At 48.7% G+C, this 23,463-nt stretch overlaps 1 protein-coding gene across 1 annotated transcript in view; it reads right to left on the reverse strand.

The window, feature by feature from the left end:
* The window catches only part of LOC148218027 (uncharacterized), a 775,474-nt gene that overhangs the window by 414,002 nt on the left and 338,009 nt on the right, over nucleotides 1-23,463 (reverse strand). Inside the window, 1 exon segment of the mRNA XM_088158035.1 lies at nucleotides 4,773-5,162. Coding sequence (XP_088014161.1) covers nucleotides 4,773-5,162 — 390 coding nt within the window.

Consider the following 23,463-nt stretch of genomic DNA (forward strand, 5'->3'; position numbering starts at 1 on the left):
CTTGAAAATGTATTCCAGGAACTCGTGATATGACAGCACTGGTGTTGCTTGGGAACTGTTCTTCCTCACCTCCTCCCTCATCTCCCTCATCTCCTCTTGGAGGCTCACAATTACAGCAGAGACATGAGCCTGCATTGGGCCATTGATCATACTCTCAAAATTTCTAAGCTTGTTGCTTGTTGGCAACAGAACCCACTGTCTCTGTTATTATCAGCATTAATTGTTGCAATGAAGGTGGTGTATTGAGATGGCCCCAGGTCTGTCAGATCCCACAACATCTGCCCTGTGCACCTGACCTTGTCAGGGTCATTGTCATGCTGTCCATCCCTCCCAAAGAGCACCTCCAGCACTGCCACTTCTCTCAGCTCTTGGATCTCTTCCTCAAGGGTCTTCCAAGGCATTCTATGATGGTGCTCCTGCATTCTCTCTCTGTGGACAAACCTCTCTCTTACACTCATTAAAGGCACTCCCAGAGGGAAAGGGACCCTGGCTCCCTTACAAATACCTGATCCACACCTGAGTCCTGGGTCAAGGGTCCCAAATTCCTTGCCTAGGACCATCCAGTCACACACCTGTACCCATAAGGTCTCACACCTGCAGTAACCAGGTTGTAAAAGCCTCACGGCCTCGTCACTCAATGTCTTTTTGCAGAGTATGGAGACTTTTGTATGACAGGGACTTGGTGATGATCTCTACCTCTGGCTCTCCTGCTGGTTGTGAGGGCCCTCCTTTCTTATCCTTATTTTCTAGGTACCTTGTTTTCATCTTAGACTTCTTTGTTTCCACAGGGGTGACTATTGCTCTCTGTGAGTGCCCTTGCAGTTCAGCTGGAACTTGGACAGATGTAACATCTGTGGGTCCCACTGCTGCACCATCAGACTCTCCCTCTTTAAGGCAGGGGGAGGGTTTCTCACCAGCTGGGGAAAGGTACTCCTTCAGCATCTGGCTCATCTCACACATCTCCTTCACTAAAACACCCACCCAATCCGGGTGTTTCATTTCTGAAGTGGGCTGTGGGGCAGGGTCAGTCTCTGCAGCAGCATCCCGATTTCCTGGGGTAGGTATCAGGGTTGTTATACAAATCAATCTCCCCTTATCTCTGAATGTTAAATAGAACAGGTTTAACAGGCATATCAGCAACGCCAGCCACTGTAAATGCATTATCATTTAGAGAAGATTTGAACCCTTTGAAGCCTTTGAAAACTGGTGCAGTGGACCTAAATGGTGGACTGGATGAAGGGTTGGGAGAAAATTTCCCCTTCTGTCATTTCCTCACAGTAAGTACCATTATTGAATTAAACCCCAAAAACACACAGTTAGAGTGTGATAGCTCTGAACCCACGTTGCAATCTTCCAGAGGAAGTTAAAAACCCATGAATTCCTCACCTTATCAACCCACAAAATGAACTGGATAATAGTCACAGTAACCTTAGTGATAGAACCCATGTTCAAATAAGGGCCTGCAAATGGGAGAGATGTAGCAGTGACCACGTGCAGCCCAAACCAGGGTAAGCTGGACAACATGGTGTCACCTAAAACACAAAATCAGGTCACTCAAGAACTGTTATTGCTTTTCCAGCCTTTCCACTCAATGCCCACAGGTTCCAGTGTTGGGTGCCAAAATCACTCCTGGTTTGAATAAAAGACAGGTGTGTGCTAGGGAAAGCAGGGCCTTCCCCTGAAATGGAGGAAGTAAATCCCTCCCTATGAATCAGTATAAATTTGAAATTAAGGGGCTATCAGACAAAGTTTTGGGGATAGGAATGACAGTTCTTTACTAGTATATCTAAGAAGGCAAACAGAACAACAACTCTGGAATTAACAAGAAGCAGAACAGGAACCCAGTTCCAGTCCTTCTGGGCCTCAGGCACTTTTCCCCTGTGCTGCAGTCACCGTCACCGCTGGCAGTGAGCGCTGGCAGATTCCCGGTGGACGGGGCAGATGTGACGATCCCGGCACCTGCAGGGGCTGGGGGTGATGGCAGCTGTGTCCCAGATGGGAAGGGATGGAGGAGAGGCAGGATGCTGGGAAAACAGCAAGCTGAAGCAGGAGGGCGTCCAAGCAGGGCTGCGGGGTCCAAAACAGAGAGGCAGCTCCCGGCGTTGGGATGGTGGGGGGGTAGCAATGACCTTTCTGCTCCGAGAGCCAAAAGCGAGCGAGAGCCAGCAACTGCCCCCACCCTCCTTTACCTGCTTCCAATCTCACCGTGTTCCCCCTTTCCCTCCCCCCGCCCTCCGAGAGAAACTCCCAAAAAACCAGGGAGGCTCTCCCTGGTGCTAGGACCTAACCATCAGTGCTTCTTAGCATGTCAATGGGAAAAAAATTCCACAGGCAGAGAGGAAAGGAAAAAACAACCCCCAACAGACGCTTATCCAGTTCTTCACTGATTTGAGGTTTATCAGCTGTTGCAGACACTGGGATGATGGTACAATGTTTTAATGTTTGGCAATAATCTAATTTCACAAGTGTTATTAATTATATCTCTTATCGGAAATGTTTTGGATTGTTGTATCAGAATTATTCCCAGTTACTGTAAGTTCTTGGTTTTATTACATGTATTGTTTTGTTTTGAACTTCCCTTCATGTTCATGGCAAGAGTCATGCATGCTGTTTTTAAAACAAAGAAGGGGGAGTTAGCTCCTAAATTTATATAGTTATAAAATTTTTTTTGCAATATTTACACCATAAAACGTAAAATATTTTAATGTAAGTCTCTTCAATTGAATATAAAATGACAAAGTCAAATCAATTCATTAACTTAAGGAGAAGGTATGCATGTGTTTTTATCATCAACAACTTCAAAGTAGTCACCTGTTCATTCAGCCAAACATCAGTTGCCTCCAAGAAAATGAGGCCCAGTGAGAAGAAAAGGAACCTAATCACCATGCAGCCTTCGTGGCCAGAACAAAACCAGAAGCAGGACTGCCAAGACATGGCTGTGTCTGGAAATTTACAGGCAAATTGTCAACAAAAGCCTTGTGTCATCATCATGGTATAGTGTTCCTACTAACCTTCTTCAGTTATTCCCTGTTCCAGGATCCAAGAGCACATTCAGTGATGTCCAAGATCAACATTTCCAGCTAATGGACTATTTAGACTTTAAAACAATGGTCATTTATTCCCATTTGCCTAGGACACACTGGACATTATTCTTTTGTTTTCTCATGCTGTGAAACCCTGTGTCAATGACATGATAGAATTTGCTAAGTTTTGTTGATTGTAATCGGTCTTTTGTGTATCTTATCCCATATCTAACAGATAACCAGTGATAACCTCAATGAGAGAACACCCTCACAAGAGAGAGCTATTTTATCATCAGAAGATATGAACCTTCTTTGAATTAATGAAAAAGGGTGAGATGCTGCAGTCAGGTAGACAAATTATAAAAGGCAGGCTTCATAAAATCAGGTCTTGCTCTCTGCTAAATTAATAGCTAGCCTGTCACTTCTTCTATGTGCAGCTAAGTTACTTGCTTGTTCCCAGGTGAAAACAATCTTCAGCATGGCACCAATTAACACAACAAGCTATTCTGGTAAGAGAACCATTTGTACCTGCAAGAAATAAGAAATCTGTCCTGCTGGGGGAAGGACGTTCATTCCCTTCCAGGAGCCCAGTGCCCGGCTGGGGCTCCAGGGCAGGGGGTCCTTGAGCAGCTGCCCCAGAACCTCCGCCAGGGTCTCCCAGCGCAGCCGGAGCCGCTCGGCCTGGGGTCCCCAAAGGCCTCAGCGAGCCCCAAGTCCCTGCCAGGAACCCTCAACTCCCTCCAAGCCAGCATCCCCCACAGCCCCTGCAAGTTCCCCCCATGGCACCGGCCGTGGCTGTGTCCCCACATGTCACTGGCCATGTCCCACCATGTCCTCACCCATGGCTGTGTCCCCACCATGTTTCCATCCCTGTCACTGTCCCCCACATCTCCATCCATGCCTGTGTCCCCCCATGTCCCCACGAATGGCCACATCCCCCTCCATGTCCATGTGTCCCCATGTCACTTTCCAGGTCTGTGTCCCACCATGTCATTGTTCCCCCATGTCCCCACCCATGTCTCAGTTCAGTGTCTTTATTTTTACCCCAGTGTTGGATGTTTTAAAGGGATGAAGAGAAATGAAAAGCAAATCAAGGCCAAAGGAAAAGGATTTCTGTGTCTGTGCTGGCTGACGATTCATATGCTTGGGTGGGAGGGAAGAACCTTTTCTGGAGGGGTTTCCACCCCACTGTCTCCAAAATCTTGGTCTTTGCCCCAGTTCATCACGATTTGGCTGTGAAAGACACTCTTTAGTAATCAAAAATCAAAATTGCAAGATCATGGAGGTTGGAAAGGACCTTCAAGATCATTCAGTATTCCTGGATGCCACCAGAAGATAGGACTGAACAAAGAAGATTTCCTAGGGTTGAAAGTCAACAAATTCACTCTCCCCAAGGAATCCCAATGTCAGTTTGTATCCCAATAGACATTCCTGCCCCTGTGTTCATCAAGGTGCTCACAGGGAGACAGGATGATGCAGAATCCCCTCAGCCAGGTGTCTTCCCAACACGGATCACCAGGACCACGAATCACCAGGGCTCTGCCCAACGGGGTCACTGGGGATCATCCAACACCGATCCTCCCATGGGGGATGGAGCTGGAGCAGAGCACGAAGCTCTTCCCACACTCGGGGCACTCACAGGGCTTCCCTTAGTGGAGACTCCGTTGGTGTTTGGTCAAGTTAGAGCTGTCTGAGAAGCTCTTCCCACACTCAGGACACTCGTAGGGCCTCTCCCCAGTGTGGATGCACCGGTGGTCAGTGAGATGGGAGTTGCGTTTGAATCCCTTCCCGCAGTCGGGGCAGCGGAAGGGCCTCTCCTCTGTGTGAATCCGCTCATGTAGGAGGAGATTGGAGCTGGTCTGAAACCTCTTCCCACACTTGGGACACTCGTAGAGCCTCTCCCCGGTGTGGATGCGCTGGTGGCTTCTCAGGGTGGCGCTCTGCCCAAAGCTCTTCCCACATTCCAAGCAGGTGTAGGACCGTTCCCCTGTGTGGATCACCTGGTGCTTCATCAGATCAGAAATCGTCCTGAAGCTTTTCCCACATTTCCCACACTCGTAGGGCTTTTCCCCATTGTGGATCATCTGGTGCCGGATCAGGTGGGAGCTCTGGCTGAAACCCTTCCCACATTCCAAGCACCTGTGGGGCTTCTCCCCTCCAGGAGGCTTCTCCACCAGCTCTGAGCTCTGCCTGGATCTCCGGCCGCCTTCCCGGCTCAGGGAGGGTCTTTCCTCCTCGCAGCTCCCTGGGCTGGGTTTGCAGCCCCTCCTCGAGAGGGATCTCCGGGGCTTTTCCTCGTCCTCCATCTGCCAATGCCTTGGGAATGAAAAATCCTGGTTTGGGGAAAGAACAAGACAAGATAGCACCTTGGACTGGGAGTTCCTCCTTGCCCAAGTGCAACTCACAAAGTCACTGTGCATCTTGTGTCTGTAAGAACCTCCAAAACATCAAGATTCAGCACAAAATCCTCCAAACATCAAGACAAAGATCAAAAATTCTCCAAACATCAAGACTCAGCCAAAACTCCCTGCAAAATATAAGGATGCAGGCCTAGCAAAAAAAACAAAGAAGCAACGTTTAGGCCAAAAAAGCTCAGAAACACCAAGATTCATCCCTCTGAAAATGGTGGATCCCCCTCTCCAGTCACCTGCTCAATGTGGAGGGGGGGACAACGCCCTGGGACTGGAGGGACGCCGTAGATACAGGGAGGTTTGGAATCTTGTGCTGCTTCCCATTTCTGCTCCTCCTGTGTCTCTGCTCTTCCTCACATTTCTCTTCCTCCTACTATTCCTCCTTCTCCTGCACAATCCCACCTGCTCCTCCCAAGGTCATCCTTTGACCATTTTCTTCTTCAACCCTGCTTCTCCTTCCCTTCTCCTGCTGCCCCCAGGCCCAGCACCCACTGCTGGCTCCCTCTTCCCCCCAAACCCACAGCATCCCAGCGCAGGGGCAGCGATGGAGCTGGGGCAGCTCGGGCTGGGGCAGCGCTGGGCTCTCGGCCGCTCCCGCCCGCACTCGCTCCCCACTGCAGCCGCTGCCGCCACCACAGCGCGGGGGGGCCCGGCCTTGGCGCTCCCCCCCTCCCACCTCCCCAAATTCCCCTCCAGGGGGGCGCTGGGGCCAGGAGACAGACGAGTGACAGATCAGGGGGGCTGGGAAGAGTCGGCAGCCAGAGAGCACTGAAAATCTCAGCAGTGACTACAGTGGGATCCTCGGGGACTAAACATGGCAGGGCACCCATGGAGGGTAGAAAGGGAAAGCCAGGAAGGGCTCCTGGCCAAAGGGATGATGATCCCAAAATATCTCTGAAGGGTCCCTTGGGAGCATGTTGAGGGAGTTTGCACATTCTCCCAGAGGTAATCACGGACATGGACACGCAGGGAGGCAATAAGGGAAGTCCAGAAGGGATTTAGACAACAGGTGATGGATGCTGTTGGTGTGCTGGGAAGGGATTGGGTGAAGGGGAGCGTGCAGGAATATGGTTCAGGCAAGACGAAGCAGCAGGAATCTATGTGGGAAGAAAAAGGATGATGACAAAGACGAAGAAGAGAAAAATACTGAGAATGGGGATGTTTTTCAGCAGGCTCTCCTCCTCAGAAGTTGCCAGCTGCTGCAGATCCTTTGTATCCCCGGTTGCCAGGACAGGCACACAAGGAGGTCAGGATTGCAGGGGGTTTCTCTGTGCTGGGCAGCGGCAGGAGCGGGCGCAGAGGGGCGGCACCGGGAGCACGGGCTGGGGGCCTGTGGGGAGCTGCGGGGCCGGGCCGGGGCTGTGGGGCAGCCGGGGCTCAGCGCCGGGCGCTGCCTGAGCCCAGCACCCCCCGGCAATTGCAGGCCCGGCAGTGGCCCCCGGCCCCCAGGAGGCTGCGGGACGCCCCGGCCGCTGCCCGGCCCCGTGGAGCTGCCGGCCCTGCCCGCCGGGGGGGCCGCGTTTGGACACTGCGGCAGGACAGGCACCGGCTCTGGGATACGGGCTGGCCACGGCAGCCACAGCACAAGAAGCAGCACGAAGGAACAGCTGGGAAATGGGCATTGGACGTGCAAACATCCGGATTAGCTTTTAAGCATTTTCCTTGAGTCAGTGCAGAAAGGAATGATTTAGCAGAAAGCTCAGCAGCTGTCAGAGGATGAGCACCCCCAGGCACTGAGGGGGCTGCAGGAGGGGCAGAAGAAGCCCCTGGAGCACTTGGTCACAAAGGCACAGCAGGGGAATGCAAGAAGGGATGAGGAAAAGGCCAAGGGGAAGGCAAAGGCCATGGCAGAATTCCTACAGCTCCTGTGCCCATGGGGTCACTGTTTTTCCAGGGAAAATGGAAAAGACATGGACGGTCCTTCTGCAGGGATGCACCACGGAAGCACCGGCCTTATTGGGGCAAGCCTTGCAGAAAATATCACAAGAATTTACCCCACCCCCAGGGACTGGGTTAATGCAGGATGTGGATGACTTTCTGCAATCAGGAGGACAAGAAGTGGTAGAAGAAGCCTGTGTCAAATGGCTGAATGTTCAGGCTAAAAACCATCTTTGATTATTTGAAAAGAAGTGCAAATGCTGGAGAAAAGGGTTAAATATTTGGGACATATTTTGACTGAAATTTTCTAGTGTATTGACCCACAGAAGTACCATACAATTTCAGAACTAACATTATCCACCACTAAAATGGAGCTGGGATAATTCTGAGGATTAGCAGGCAATTGCAACACCTGCACTGAGGATTCTCTGTTCCAGCCCGAATATTGTACGACTTTTTAAACCCAGACAGCCTTAATATTATGGTATGGACATAAGAAAAAGAACAGAACTAGAGAAAATGAAAAAAACCAAAGTGATTGAACCCCTGCCATGGCTCTACCAGACTCAGAAAAGAAATTGGAATGGGATGTGGATGTTGAATAGGGCCATGCCAAAGGAATTTGGAATTCCCGGCTGCAGGAGCAGCATGGGAGGGCACCACTGACCCTGCACTGAAGGCAACGCAGCAGCAGCCAGGGCTCCACATCGGGCCAAGCCCCTGGGCCTGCCCACAGATCCTCTGCTGAAATCCTCTGCCTGGGCACCCTCCTTTGGCATCTCCACACACTGGGGCCAATCCTTGCTGCCACTGCTGGAGCTTCGCTGCTTTCTGTGCCTGCACTGCCACAGCTGCTGGGGAAGACAACGGCACAATTCCACTCTGCCCCTCAGTTACACTCACACACTGGGCTGCCGGGGATTCCATGGTCGGAAAATATAACGAGTGTAATTTTAAAAATCTATTTCTATACTCAGGCTTCATGTGCCTTTGCATTGGGGAAACGAATTTTAAAGAGATTTCTAAGGAATGTTCCTCCACTCAACAGAGAGGAGTTTAACATCTCCTGGACTGGGAATAGCCCAAAAGATACTCACAAAGATAACGACCATTAAGGCCATCAGCAAACATCAAGGAACACCCACCCCAGACACTGCCCCTGGCATAGTTGGAGATGCCTGGTCTGCAAAAGGCTGAGAAGGAAATCCAGGAGTGCGGACCTAATTAATATAGAGGGGAAGAAATCCGGGGCCGATAGGAAATTAAATAGTAACAACTACACAACTTGGAAGCAATGAACATTAAACTAATGGATTTCTATGGGTTCAAACTGTAAAAAGTTAAGGGAAAATCTAGTAAAACTCACGTGTCATGGAATGATTTTCTCTGCACACCCGGGCTATTTGTGGATGAAATGATTTCTGCTACACATCCTGGCCAGAATCAAGCAATTCGTTGATTCTCTAACAGTAGAAATGCTGTTGAAGAGTTTTAGTTCTTCCCGCAGTTTTGGTGACAAGACTACACCATTAGAAGGTTTTTTCTTAATAATCCTACTTTTATAAGATTCATTCCAGGCAGAGGCAGGAGAGCAGCTTTAGAAATGCAAATTAACTCTGCTGAAGAAATGTATGGACAATTTACCAAACTATTCTTGCCTGGGGGAGGAATTTTGCAGATTTCCTCTGTCCCCCACTCCAAGCTCTGCCTGCCTGCACAGATGGAATTTGCACAACTAAAGGCAGAGCCCATAGTGAGGATATCTGACTGCAACAGAAATTGGTTAAGCTGCAAAGGGAAACAGCAAACGGAGAATGCTGGGAAAACTTCATGAAAAAAAGCAGGGGGGAAATCATCCCTCTCCTCACTCCAACCTGTGCTGTCACTGTCCAGGTTATATAGGGTGTATTGGGGCACTGGGGTGTTTTTGCAGCCACAAGTTCAGGGAAATGAGTTGGAAATTCGAGTATGTGGCGATTTAATTAGAAATGCAAACTAACACTGCTAGGGCAATGTGTGCAAGATGTACCAAACTCTTCTAGCCTGGGGGAGGAATTGGGCTGATTCCCTCTGCCCCTTACCCCAAGCTCTGCCTGCTTGCACAGATGGAATTTGCACAGATAAAGGCAGAGCCCATAGTGAGGATATCTGACTGCAACAGAAATTGGTTAAGCTGCAAAGGGAAACAGCAAATGCAGAATTTTGTGCAACCTTCATGAAAAATAGTGTGTGTGTGGGGAATCATCCCTCTCTCCAGAGCACTGGGGTGTTTTTGCTAATCCAGAGAAACCAGTTGGGGATCCAAGTATTTGATGATTTCATAAGATTAACGTGGTCAATGGATGCAGCCCTGGCTGCAGGGAGCACCCCAAAACTGGAAAAAAGATGAAGAAACACCAGAACAAATCCTACAACACCATGGACCAGCCCCTGGGAGCCCTAACGAATTCATATCAGGAGACAGAGAAGTCATTTATCATTTCAATAGCATAATTAGATTACACAATGTCCTCGAAATAACACCCAACCAGACAGCTCCAGCTCCTCACCTTCTTCCCGACCAATCCACTCAGATGAGGAATGCAAAGTTTCCCGATGGAATGGAATCAGATGATCTATTAACAGAAAGTGGAGGAGTTTGTGGAAAATTAAATGACTCAAACTGCTGTTTGCAAACAGATCACAAAGGAAAAGTGGTGAAACAGATAACAAAGGAAGTGAGAAAGTAGCTCATATTCCGGTCAAATGTGGAAAGGAAGGGAATGGGACACGTTTTCGTGGTTTCCTGGCAGACCATGGCTTAAACGAATGCTGCTCCTCCTCTGACGTGCTGCAGAAATTCTCATCTTTTTACCATGCACGACACCTTGTGTCAAACAGGATGCAGGAAAAGAGATTGAGTCGATGTAAATTAAAAGTTAGTAAAGGCAATTCTTGAGAAAATGAGAGAAGGAGGGATTGAAAACAGTAAGGTTAATATCGTAGTAGGGGTGCATATTAAGGGGGACATGCAGTAGGTGGATTGGGAAGTCTGAACCCTCCAAGTATCTCAGCCAGTAGGGAATGGGACAGGGAGACGCAGACGGGAAAATGAGGATAAAAAGGAGGCGGCGTTTTAGAGACCGCATGGCAAATGCCGCATGGCGTCTCTCTTTGTTCATCAATAAAGTCACTTTTACAGGACTCCTCTGTCTCCTTCGGGCACACAAACCTCTGGCCACGGGAATTTTCCCGCACAGCCCCGGGCACAGGGCAGACACCTCTGTGCCACCCACAGCAACCGGGACGAGCCAGCGCTGCTCCGGCACCGGCTCCTGCCGAGGCCCCAGCGGGAAGGAGACCGCGGGCAGCCGCTCCCGCAGCGCCCTCAGCCCAGCGCCAACACGGGCCGGCACCGGCACAACCAACCCGCCAGAACCCCCTGCCGCCCCCTCGGCCCGCAGCGAGCCCCGAGCCCCCGCACAACCGAGCGCGGCTCCCACCTGCGCTGGGGCCGCCTCCGAGCTCCGCCGCCGCCTCCCCGGGCTCCGGCCGCTGCCGCCGCTGCCGGGCCCGCACAGACGCTGCCACAATGGCGCCTTTGCTGCTCTGCCCAATCAGCTCGCCAGAACCAGGAGTGACATTGGCACAATCAGCCAATGGCAGCGAGGGCCGGGCTCTGCACACGGCCCAGCCTCGTCCCGCGCTCTCAGGGCCCCCCGGGCTGTGGGAGGGCAAAGGCGGAGATGAGGAACAGCCCTGGAACGGGCCCGGGCCCGAGCCGCCATTGGCCTGGAAACACAAACAAAGTTCTCCGCAGCTCCCGGCACGCCTTTCCCAGCCCTGTGTGTTCGGTGGCTCCGGCTCAGCGGGAAGCCCTGGAGCCTCACTTCTCCTATCCCTAATTAGGAGCATCAGTGCATGGCTTTAATTTCCCCCACAAAAAGGAAAAACTGCCCCAAATCCCTATGGACGAGTGGGGGAGGGGAAAGATTTCTGGCAGAAAACTCGAAAAACTCAGAGCAGTGTCATGAGAATAAATGAAGACCCTTTAAATCAGCTTTCCGCCACCCCTCCCTCCTTCCAGCTGTACCTCCTACCCTGGCAGTGCAGAAACGACTCTCACTTTTTAAAATTTTAATGGTTTATGAAACCTTAACAAAATATAATACAGGTCTTATGACAAACGACGCTGTTGTTTTGGGGTTTTTTTTAAGTCTCATAGGTTTATTAAACTTTAGCATAAAAATACGCCAAAAGACTGAATAAGGAGAAAAATCATCGCTGGGAGCACAGGACTAAAGCAGCTGACCCGGGTGTGATTTGGGGTCCCGGGGGGGGTCCCGTGTTACCGTATGGACTAGAAATCCTGAATATTAGAATATAAAGTGTATAAACCATAATAGTAGTAGTAATGCTAAGGCTTGAAGACTGCAGTTCCCAGAGTAGGCCCTGGGAAACTAACTTAAGAATGTGCTGTGCTAAGAGCATGCAGAACTGTTAGTGATAAGGTTAAAGTATAAACATAAATAAAGTACTGGTGGTGGGCAGTGGCGTAAGAGAGAGATTGAGGGGGAGAACACTATAGCCCTAAGATAAGCAACCATGTAGGATTTATGACGCCAAAATGCTATCTTCAAGGTGAATGTATCTACAGAAGAATGTGTACTTCTGCACATAAACCATTTGTAAAAAGGGTATAAAAAAACCCTCTAAAGAGGGAACCAGCGGGATCCTGACTTGGGACGCGAGTCCGCAGGTCCCCGGGCCCTGAATAAAGCACCGCATAAACTGACACTCTGTTAGTTTGTGTTTTACTTGGGGTTTCGGGCAGCAGTTTTGGCGACCGCGGCAGGACTCCGGGGGCGGCAGGGGCGGTTCGCGAACTGATCTACTCCACGCCGGCACCAGGTGATTTCTGGGGAGACATCAACCCGTGCCCGACCCCGCGCCTGACGGACGACTGTGAGGTAAGCCCGCAAGGTGCTTTATTCTTTATTGAAAGGGAAAGCCCGCCGATTAAGACGGGACGGTGATCCCGCACCGGGGGCAAAGGACGTCTTAAAGGTTGTGGAAAAGGAAGCCTAGGCGCTGGTCGTCAGACGCAACAGTGATTGCGCAGATCCAGCACTTGCCACTCGCGGCGACGAGAAAGGCAAGAACTGTGGTAAAGGGTGTGTGAGTGTGGAAATAATAGTAAAGTGTGTGAGTGTTAGTGTTATGATGCCTTTTAAAACCTTTAAAGTTCTGGCTAGTTCGGGGATGGAAATTCCGAATGATTCACCCTTGGGCTGTTGCAATGTTGCAACATTGGAAGGTGGGGAAATTTGGTCAAGAACTGAGTAAAAAGAAATTGATTGATTTTTGTAATCATGTGTGGCCCCAATACGAACCTGAGGGTATGCAATGGCCCCGAAATGGTACTCTAAATCCTGATATTATAACTCCTCTTATGCATTTCTTACAAAATAATGAGAAATGGGAAGAAATCCCGTATCTTGATTTGTTTTATTATTTGAAAAATAAGCCAGAATGGCAGAAGGAGTGTGGCATCATGGTCTTAAAAACAGCAACAGATGGTTGTGCGGGCTGCAAAGGGTGGCAGAAAGGGAAGGAGTATTCTGTTAAGTTGTCAGACCCTGAGGAGGATGTTTCTCTGTTGGTAGCACCTAGTGCACCCCCCCCGGAAGAGAGTGAATCGAGTGAGTCGGACGAAGAGGTGAATGAGGAAGAAAAGGGGGGGGATTTAGAGAAAGGAAAAGTCGTTGATAAGCCGCGTACTCCTCTATGTGAAAGGACCCGTAGCGGGCAGGAGAAGAAGGGAAAAAGGGATGCACAATTGATGGCTCCGTTGCGGGAAGCGGTCGGACCCCACGGGGAACGAGTAATGGTGAAAGTTCCTTTTTCTCCTAATGATTTGTTAATTTGGAAGCAGTCTGCGGGGGCTTATCGGGAGGATCCTGAACGGGCGGCAAGGGTAGTGAAAATGGTGATTAAAACACAAAATCCAGACTGGAATGATTTACAGGTCTTACTGGATACAATAATGGACTCTACTGAGAAAGAGATGGTGTTTAAAGCTATGAGGGGAAAGGCACGAGAAATTATTAGGTTGCAAATAGCGGACGGTACATTAAATGATTTGGTGCCGCAGGAGGATCCAGAGTGGAATGTTAATTCAACAGGGGGTTACTGTAGACTTAAGGCTTATCAAGAATTGTTGGTAGAAGGAATACGGAGCGGGATACCTAAGACGTTAAACTGGTCCAAGTTGTATTCAGTAAGGCAGGAGAAAAATGAGTCCCCATCAGCTTTCTTAGAAAGGCTTAAGGAAACTGCTCGAAAATATACCAGTTTGGAAATTGAAGGGGAATCAGGGAAATTGCAGCTAGCTTTAATTTTTATGGGACAATCCCAAGAGGATATTCGGAAAAAGTTGCAGAAATTAGAAGGGGAAGATACACGGAATTTGGATAAACTTTTAGAAGTTGCGTGGAAGGTGTATAATAATAGGGAAAAAGAGACTGCTAAGAAGCAACAAGCTAGTATGTTGGCAGTACTACAGCAGATAATGGGGAATGGTATGCGGGGAGGTGGCCGGGGGCGCGGATGGGGGCGAGGAATGGCTAGGGGAGGAATTTCGATGGGTGGAAGGGGATTCCCAAACCAATTACAAATGGGACAAGGAAAAATGAGACTGGGATTGGATCAGTGTGCCTTGTGCAAGAACAGAGGACACTGGAAAAACGAATGTCCACTTAATCAAGGTATGGGATTCGGGCTGAATAGCGGGGAGGGGTTGATAAATAATTCAAGTGCAGTTCGGGGAGGGCCACAAGGTGACACCCAAGCCTCTATGATGGGAAGCTACCAGAATCAAAGCTGACTAGATCGGGACCTGAAGGTAGTTTTAGAAGTAGACGGGGAACCATTGGAATTTAGAGTAGATACGGGGGCTACATATTCTGCAATTAACACCAAATTAGGACCTCTAAGTGATTCTACCATTCGGGTGGTAGGGGTTACAGGACAGGTGGAAGAAAGGGCATTTTTACGTCCGTTGGATATAAAGTTTGGGGGGAAAGAATTTGATCATCAATTTTTATACATGCCAAATAGCCCAGAATCATTAATGGGGAGGGATTTGTTATCAATGTTAGAGGCAAAAATAATCTTTGAAAAAGGAAGAGTAAAATTAGAAATTCCAGAAGATAATATAGCCAAATTATTTACAGTGAAAGAAGTAGAGGCAACAGAAATCCCCACAGAAATAGAACAGGCTGTGGTACCATGGGTATGGGAAACAGGGATCCCTGGAAAATCAAAAGCAACACAACCGGTAGTTGTGGAATTGAAGGAAGGAGCACAACCCGTACGGATAAGGCAGTACCCTCTGAAACTAGAGGCTCTGAAAGGAGTAGCACCCTTAATAGATCAGTTTGTTAGTTTAGGGATATTACAGGAATGTGAATCAGAATTCAATACCCCCATATTTCCGGTAAAGAAGTCCAATGGTAAGTACAGGTTAGTTCAAGATCTGAGGGCAATTAATAATATAACAAAGGATATTCATCCAGTAGTAGCAAATCCATATACATTGCTAACAGCTGTCTCAGAGAAATTTAAATGGTTCACAATAATTGACTTGAAAGATGCATTCTTCTGTATCCCTTTGGCATTTGAAAGTAGGAAAATTTTTGCTTTCGAATGGGAAAACCCTGCTACAGGACGGAAAAGACAGCTCACCTGGACACGCTTACCACAAGGATTCAAGAATTCTCCAACCATCTTCGGAAACCAACTAGCCCGGGAACTGGAAGAATGGAAACTAACCCAGGTAAAGGAGTCACCTTCCTCATTTATTCTTTTACAGTACGTAGATGATATTTTTCTAGCCTCAACAGAAGAAGACATCTGTCGAAGACTCAGCATTGAACTCCTCAACATGCTCGGACAAGCTGGATACCGAGTGTCAAAAGAAAAGGCCCAGCTGGTAAGAACACAAGTCATTTATTTGGGATGCGAGGTATCACAAGGAGTTCGGAAATTAGGGGTGAACCAGATCCAGGCAATATGTGCTATACCAACACCTCGAAATTCACAAGAGTTAAGGTCCTTTTTAGGAATGGCAGGGTGGTGCCGGTTGTGGATTCCAGAATTTGGACTAAAAGCAAAACCTCTGTATGAGGCAGTCAAGAATCCTGAATTTAAATGGAATAAAATACAAGAAAAGGCATTTCAGAACTTGAAGCAAGCTCTAAAAGAGGCACCTGCATTAGGGTTGCCAGATCTCACAAAACCCTTTCAACTATATGTAAATGAGAGGCAAAGACTGGGGATTGGGGTGTTGACACAAAAATTGGGAACATGGAAGCGCCCGGTGGGATACTTCTCAAAACAACTGGATCCAGTAAGCGCTGGATGGCCTGGCTGCCTTAGAGCTGTTGCTGCAACAGTGCTTCTGATACAAGAAGCTAGAAAACTAACTATGGGGCAGAAAATGGAAGTGTTTGTCCCACATATGGTAATAGCAGTTTTGGAACAAAAAGGGGGGCATTGGCTCTCCTCCAGCCGTATGCTGCAATACCAGGCAATCCTTAGAGAACATGATGATGTTGAAATGAAGGTAACTAACCATCTCAATCCAGCCGAATTTCTTAGAGCCACCCAAGAAGAAGGCAAGCTGGTACACGACTGTGTGGAGACCATCGAACAGGTATACGCTACCCGCAAGGATCTAAAGGATGAGCCCTTAGACGAACCTGAATGGGAGCTGTATACCGATGGATCTAGTTTCGTGGAGAATGGAACCAGGTACGCCGGGTATGCAGTGGTAACTCTAAGACAGGTTATAGAAGCCAGAGCCTTGGCTCCCAGAACATCAGCACAAAAAGCTGAAATCCAAGCCCTCATCCGAGCCTTGGAATTGAGTCAAGGGAAAAGAGTAAATATTTAGACTGATTCTAAATATGCATTTGGGGTAATACATGTACATGGGGCATTATGGAAGGAGAGGGGACTATTAAATTCACAGGGTTCGTCAATTAAACACCGAGAACAAATTGTGCAACTACTGGAAGCAGTACATAAGCCCCAGGCGGTGGCAGTAATGCATGTAAAAGGACACCAGCAGGGAGAAGAAAGAGCATTCCAGGGAAATCGTCTGGCTGACAGAGCAGCCAGACAGGCTGCTCATGAAGTATGGACCCAAATGGCGTTGCTACCAGCACGTACCAACCCTGCGGAAGCTTTTATGGACGAAGTACCAGTATACCTACCAGAAGACGAAAAATTAGCACGGCTAGTACAAGCTAAGAAGAATGCGGCCGGATGGTATGTAACTGCCGTAGGACAAGTGATATTGCCAACAAAAATAATGAGAATGATATTAGAAATTGAACATAACAAATGCCATTGGGGAGCAGAAGCTTTAGTGCAATTTCTAAAACAAGAAATAATCTCCAATCAGATGTTAACAATGGCCAAAAGGATCAATGCAATGTGTCCAGTTTGTATTAAGAACAACCCAATGACACGTAGGCAAGTGCAAATGGGAAAATTGCAAATAGGCCCACAACCAGGAGATTATTGGCAGATAGATTTTTCAGAATTACCAAAAGCACAGGGGTATAAGTATGTTTTAGTCTATGTATGTACCTTCTCAGGCTGGCCAGAGGCATTGCCATGTAGAACAAACCAAGCAAAAGAAGTGATTAAAACTTTACTTCGAGAAATCATCCCTAGGTTTGGAATCCCACTAGGGATGTCCTCTGATAGGGGACCTCATTTTGTGGCAGGAATAGTGCAAGAAGTGGCTAAGGTACTTGGGATAACATGGAATCTCCATACACCTTGGAGACCTCAGCCTAGTGGACAAGTAGAAAAAATGAATCAGACACTAAAAGGCCAAATTAAGAAAATCTGCCAAGAAGCAAAGATACAATGGCCTCAAGCATTACCTTTAGCTCTGTTAAGGGTCAGAATCAAACCTAGAGACAAGGTAGGAGTAAGTCCGTATGAAATTTTATACGGCAAACCCTATCATGCTGCAACTTACAAAGGGGACCCTAATGTGGTGGGAGATCAGGTACTGGTAAATTACATTTTGTCTCTCAATAAGACTCTTACAGCACTACGGGGGGCGTTGCAGTGGAATCGACCTTTGCCTCTGGAGAATCCCGTCCACGATATACAGCCTGGAGACCAAGTCTACATTAAAAACTGGAATGTGGAACCACTAAAAGAAACATGGGACGGTCCCCGACAAGTAATTATGACTACATACACAGCCATAAAGGTCCAAGGGATCGACAATTGGATACACTACACCCGAATCAAGAAAGTCCCGTCACGATGGGAAGTCCAACCTTTAACCGACACAAAACTGGTGTTCAGGGCAAGGCCTTGATTGCGATGTTAATGTTGAGCATTGCTCGTATCGGAGATGCCTTTGTTAAAGTTACTGTTCCTAAACCAACAGTGATTGTACCACAAGGGGCAAATGTAAATCTAACCTGTTTGTTTTCTGATGACCAGGGAGCTGGATTCGATGAAGTAAAGACGAAATGGAAATTGATCACTACAAATAAGGTATTTTCAGAAGGAATTGTGACAATTTGGGATATGAAACAGCAGAAAGGTAATACTACCCTAATGACCTCACACTTGCAAAAAGCCCAGGTTGGTCAATTTTCATGCATGGTATGGATTAGGGAAAGCTTCGATTATGGGAACTTAGATGTAAAAATTTTGGCGGAGGGTTTTAAGACAAAAGGGCATTCTTATCCAATACAAGTAACACCCACAAGTATGAGAATTGACATGTGGGATGGTCCTTCATTGAGAATCAATTGCACTCTCAAATTAGGGAATCTTTGCAGGATGAGAGAAACTAGAATGGTCCAACAAGCAAAAGAAATGGAAAATGAGAAACAGGAATTGGGGCAAGAGAATTTGGTAGTGGGATTAATTAGGGATTTTGGGAAAATGCAAAATGTAACAGCGATAACAGCGTGTTTGCCCTTGCCAAAGGCAGCAAGTGACCCTATACCGTGGGGAATCATCCCATTAGGAGAAATGCCCCCAAAAATAGTAAATGGAACGAGGAAATGCCACAGAGAGCTACGAAATCGCACTAGAATAGTAGAAGAGGTTTATACCTATGGAAGACGGTGGTCAACCCCAGGGCAAAGATCGGAATGTTTAAAATTACCAAATTCTGTATTCACTGAAATAGGTCAATACAACAATGTTGGGTGGTGCACATTTGAAGTAAATCAGAAAAGAAGAAAACCTGTAGTAGATTATTATCATGAGATAGTGTGTCAAGAAGGGAAAGAAGAGTGGGAGCAATGGAAAGCAATTTGGGGTCCTAGCCTACAGGAACCCTATAGTTATATCGGATCAATACACTGGTGTATCGAGTGGTCAAGAAAACAGGAACATCCAGGGGCCCTCGAAGCTGAAACAGTGCACCACAACAGACTAGCCCAAATATCAGGTTGGAACTGTAGTAAAGTCATAACCTGTGATACCCCAGAATCCCAAATTGGATTAGTACCCGTTCGGGTGTTGTTGAAATGGGGATGTGAATGTCAGAGATACAACCATACAATAACGGGAGAATTAAAAGGAGCTCGGAAAGATTGTCAATCAACCACAGTACGAAGCCCCGGAAATTCAGTCTGGGTAATGGGACATGGCCAATGGACCACACATTTACCGATAGGTGGTCCGATTACTCAAATAACGTTAGGGATACCAACCTTATGTCCATTTTGGAAACAGTCCAAATTAACCAAGGAAGACCAAGAGAAAAGGACGAAAAGAGGATTAAGCCCTGAGACAGTCGAAGCAGTAAATCTAGAGAATGAATGGCACGAGCCAGGGGAAAGTGTAAAATTCGGTTGGATGCTTGAGTCTTTATTTGCACCTGTATCTACATATAGAAACCGGGAAATGTTATATAAATTACTAGAGCAGACAGAAAGATTGGCAGCAGTAACAAAAAAGGGATTTAGAGATCTTAATGTACAATTACAAGCCACAACCAGGATGACAATCCAGAATAGAATGGCATTAGATCTGCTCTTATTAAAGGAACACGGAGTTTGTGGATATTTACAAGGAAGGGATGATCACTGTTGTGTACATATCCCAAATGTCACGAAGGAAGTAGAAAAGGATATAGGTCAATAGAAGCGAATTGAACTAAACATACATGAAGTACAAAAGAATGCAGAACATAATTGGGTTGGAGCTTTATTCAGTTCTTTAGGAATCCAGGTCTCTGGTTGGTTATCCTCAATTATTCAAAATGGAATAATGATTGTAATAATCATTGTAGTAATTGTGATTATGTATAGGTGTCTTTTAGGAATAATTGCTAAAGAAGGAACACATACACGGCAAATCATGAAGGCCCTGACTCGAAAAGAAGTGATTCAACCAACTTCCTGAAACAACCCTCCACCATCATATCTGGAAACTATCACTTGGAAGAATTGAGCATCCTTGCAGAAGACTCTAAAGAATGCTCAAAAGGGGGGAGTTGTTACCGTATGGACTAGAAATCCTGAATATTAGAATATAAAGTGTATAAACCATAATAGTAGTAGTAATGCTAAGGCTTGAAGACTGCAGTCCCCAGAGTAGGCCCTGGGAAACTAACTTAAGAATGTGCTGTGCTGAGAGCATGCAGAACCGTTAGTGATAAGGTTAAAGTATAAACATAAATAAAGTACTGGTGGTGGGCAGTGGCGTAAGAGAGAGATTGAGGGGGAGAACACTATAGTCCTAAGATAAGCAACCATGTAGGATTTATGACGCCAAAATGCTATCTTCAAGGTGAATGTATCTACAGAAGAATGTGTACTTCTGCACATAAACCATTTGTAAAAAGGGTATAAAAAACCCTCTAAAAAGGGAACCAGTGGGATCCTGACTTGGGACGCAAGTCCGCAGGTCCCCGGGCCCTGAATAAAGCACCGCATAAACTGACACTCTGTTAGTTTGTGTTTTACTTGGGGTTTCGGGCAGCACACCGACCACCCCAAAGCTCTGGGACCCCCCCGGATACTTGGGACCCCCCCAGCGCGCCAGGACCCCCCCTCACTCACCGCCCCTCCCCCATCCATGGGACCCCCCCACTCACCCCTCCCCCCCCGTCACCAGGACCCCAAAATCCATGGGACTCCCCCCACACTCATCAAGACTCCCCCCAAATCCATGGGACCCCTCCCTCCCCCCCACTCACCACCCCCTTCTCAGCACTCCCCGGGCCCTCCCCATTGATCGAACGCCCCCATGGCCCCCCCAGCCCCTCGCCCTCGCATTGGGCCCCCCCGGGGCCGAGGCAGAGCCCTCCCTGAGGGACACCCCTCATCCCCGGCCTGCAGCCGCCCATGGAGCCGCTGACCACAACTCCCTGCCTGCGTCCATCCGGCCAATTCCTCTGGCCCCGCACAGCCCAGCCTGCAAAGCCAGCACCTGCTGGGCACCTGCTCCATGCCACTTCCAGGGGCTTGGGCTGCTGAAGGGGTGCTGGCCTGGGCCCTTTGTGACACAGGGCCGTTCTATCGGGTTCCTGGGTGCTGTTGGCCATTCTGTTGTCCTGGTGACATGGCACAGCCCCGCCCTGCAGGGGTATATACGGGGCACAGGGCCCTGCGCTGCCCAGTGCCAGGAGTGCCACTGGCTCAGGAGGAAGCAGCTCCTGGGACCTCTGTGCTCCAGACGACGTTACACATAGAGGAGGAAAAGGTGAACCCTGTTATAAATGAGAGACAAAAGTCTCGATATTCAGCAAAATTTAGATTGCTTTATTTGATATAGAAAGAGCAAGCAGCGCTGGGGAACGTGAGGGGTCACCGCCCACTCCACGCTCCACCGAACCTTGGTTTGCAGCCTCTTCTTATACTGGGGTTTCTCGTTGTAATCAATAATTTTTGGTTTTTTGTTGTCATAAGCAGTGGTAGTTGAATAAACATCCTTACACAAATTCACAAAGCCTTTGGGTGATAATCAGTCACAGATAGCCATCTGGTCCTCGTAGATAACCACCAGAGAAGTTCTGGAATTCTGATCCTTGAGATAAGCAGTATTGATCAGACAAAGGCAGGAAGGGCTATTGGGAAGTCTGATTTTGCAAGCTGGTAGCCGATACAACTTATTTGGAAAACATAACATAATATAATGTAACATAATACAACATACCATAACAAGGTGATTTTAAACTGTGATTTTATCATATAATTTCCTTTATCTAGTGTCCATGCTTCACTTCAGAGTTTAGTATTCTGGTTTATACAAACCCCAATGCTTTTGTGATTAACACGAATCTTTTATCAATTATCATACTGGGAACTCCAAAACTCCTCCTGGACCCTCACCTGGGAAACCCCAAATCCTTGAGAATTTTCACTTGGAACCACCCAAACCCCACCCAAACCCTCCCCAGAACTCCCCAACCCTTCCCCCACCCCCTAACCACCCTTTCCTGTCCCCAGCTGTCCCCCCCTGCCCTCCCCCCCGAGCTGGACCAGGCGGATACCATGTGGCACCGAGTCCTGGTGGCCCTGGTGGCCCTGGTGGCCCTGGTGGCCCTGGCCAAGGCCTTGAGGACACCAAGCACCGTCCCTGCAGCACTGGCTGAAGCCAAGGTCACGCTGTATCAGGCCCAAGTGGCCCTGGAAGAGCTGAAGGACTCCAGAAAGGCCGAGGTGGCCCCGGCAGTGGCCCAGGGGACCCTGGGGGACGAGGACGAGCAGGAGCTGCGGGGCTCCAAGGGGTCCTGGCTGAGGCAGCAGTGATGATGATGCTGGAGCAGGAGGAGGAAGGGGCACAGCAGTGCCAGAGCTGGCTATGGGCTGGGCACAGGCTGGCCATGGGGCTGATGGTGCTGTGCACTGCTGTGTGTGAGTAAAAACCAGTATGGACCAGTATAAACCAGTATAGACCAGTATGGACCAGTATAGAGCAGTTTGGGTGAACTGGGCTCTGGGCCAGGCACAGGCCGGCCATAGGGCTGATGACACTGTGTGTCAGTAAAAACCACTATAAACCAGTATGGACCAGTATAAACCAGTATAGAGCAGTACAGACCAGTACAGACCAGTTTGGGTGAGCTGAGCTCCAGGCTGGGCATGGGCTGGCCATGGGGCTGATGGTGCTGTGTGTGAGTAAAACCCTGTATAAACCAGTATAGACCAGTATAAACCAGTATAGAGCAGTATGGACCAGTATAGAGCAGTATGGGCCAGTACAGACCTGTACAGACCAGTATGGACCAGTAGAGACCTTCCCCTGTCCCATGATGGGGACACTGGGCTGGCACTGGGAGCACTGGGAGGGAACTGGTTTGGTGACATTGAGATGGTGACATTGTTTTGGGGACAATGAGTTGGTGACACTGGGATGGGACTGGGATGGAACTGGTGACACTGGGACACAACTGGGAGCACTGGGACAGGGACACTGGGACAGGATGGAGGATACTGGGATGGGACAGGGACACTGGAATGGGACTGGGAGCAGTGGCCTGGTTACACTGGGACAGGACTGAGGACACTGAGACTGAACTGGGGACACGGGGGTGGTGCCATGGGTGGCACTGGTGACGCTGAGATGGCACTGGGGACACTGGGATGGAACTGGGAACACTGAAAGGGGACGTTGGGATGGGGACATTAGGAAGGGACTGGTGACACTGAGGTGGTGACACTGGGACAGAACTGGTGGCACTGGGATGGAACTGGGAACACTGGGATGGTGACACTGGGACAGGACTGGTGGCACTGGGCTGGTGACACTGGTACGGGTCAATGACGGGGTGGCACTGGGCTGGCACAGGGACACAACTGGGACAACTGGGACAAGAACACTGGGACAGGAAGGGGGACACTGGGATGGCACTGGGGACACTGGGCTGGTGATGACATTGGTATGGGGACACTGGGGATGTGGTACTGGGACAGGACTGGTGGCACTGGGATAGGACTGGGGACACTGGGCTGGAACTGGGTTAGTGACACCAGGCTGGTGGCACTTGGGTGGTGACAGAACTGGTGGCACTGGGTTGGTGACACTGGTATGGTGACAATGGGGGGGTAGCACTGGGATGGGACTGGGAGCACTGGGATGGTGACACTGAGAGGGAACTGGTGGCACTGGGA

Source organism: Sturnus vulgaris, unplaced genomic scaffold (genome assembly GCF_052056855.1).
Source record: "Sturnus vulgaris isolate bStuVul1 unplaced genomic scaffold, bStuVul1.hap1 Scaffold_195, whole genome shotgun sequence".
NCBI lineage: Eukaryota > Metazoa > Chordata > Aves > Passeriformes > Sturnidae > Sturnus > Sturnus vulgaris.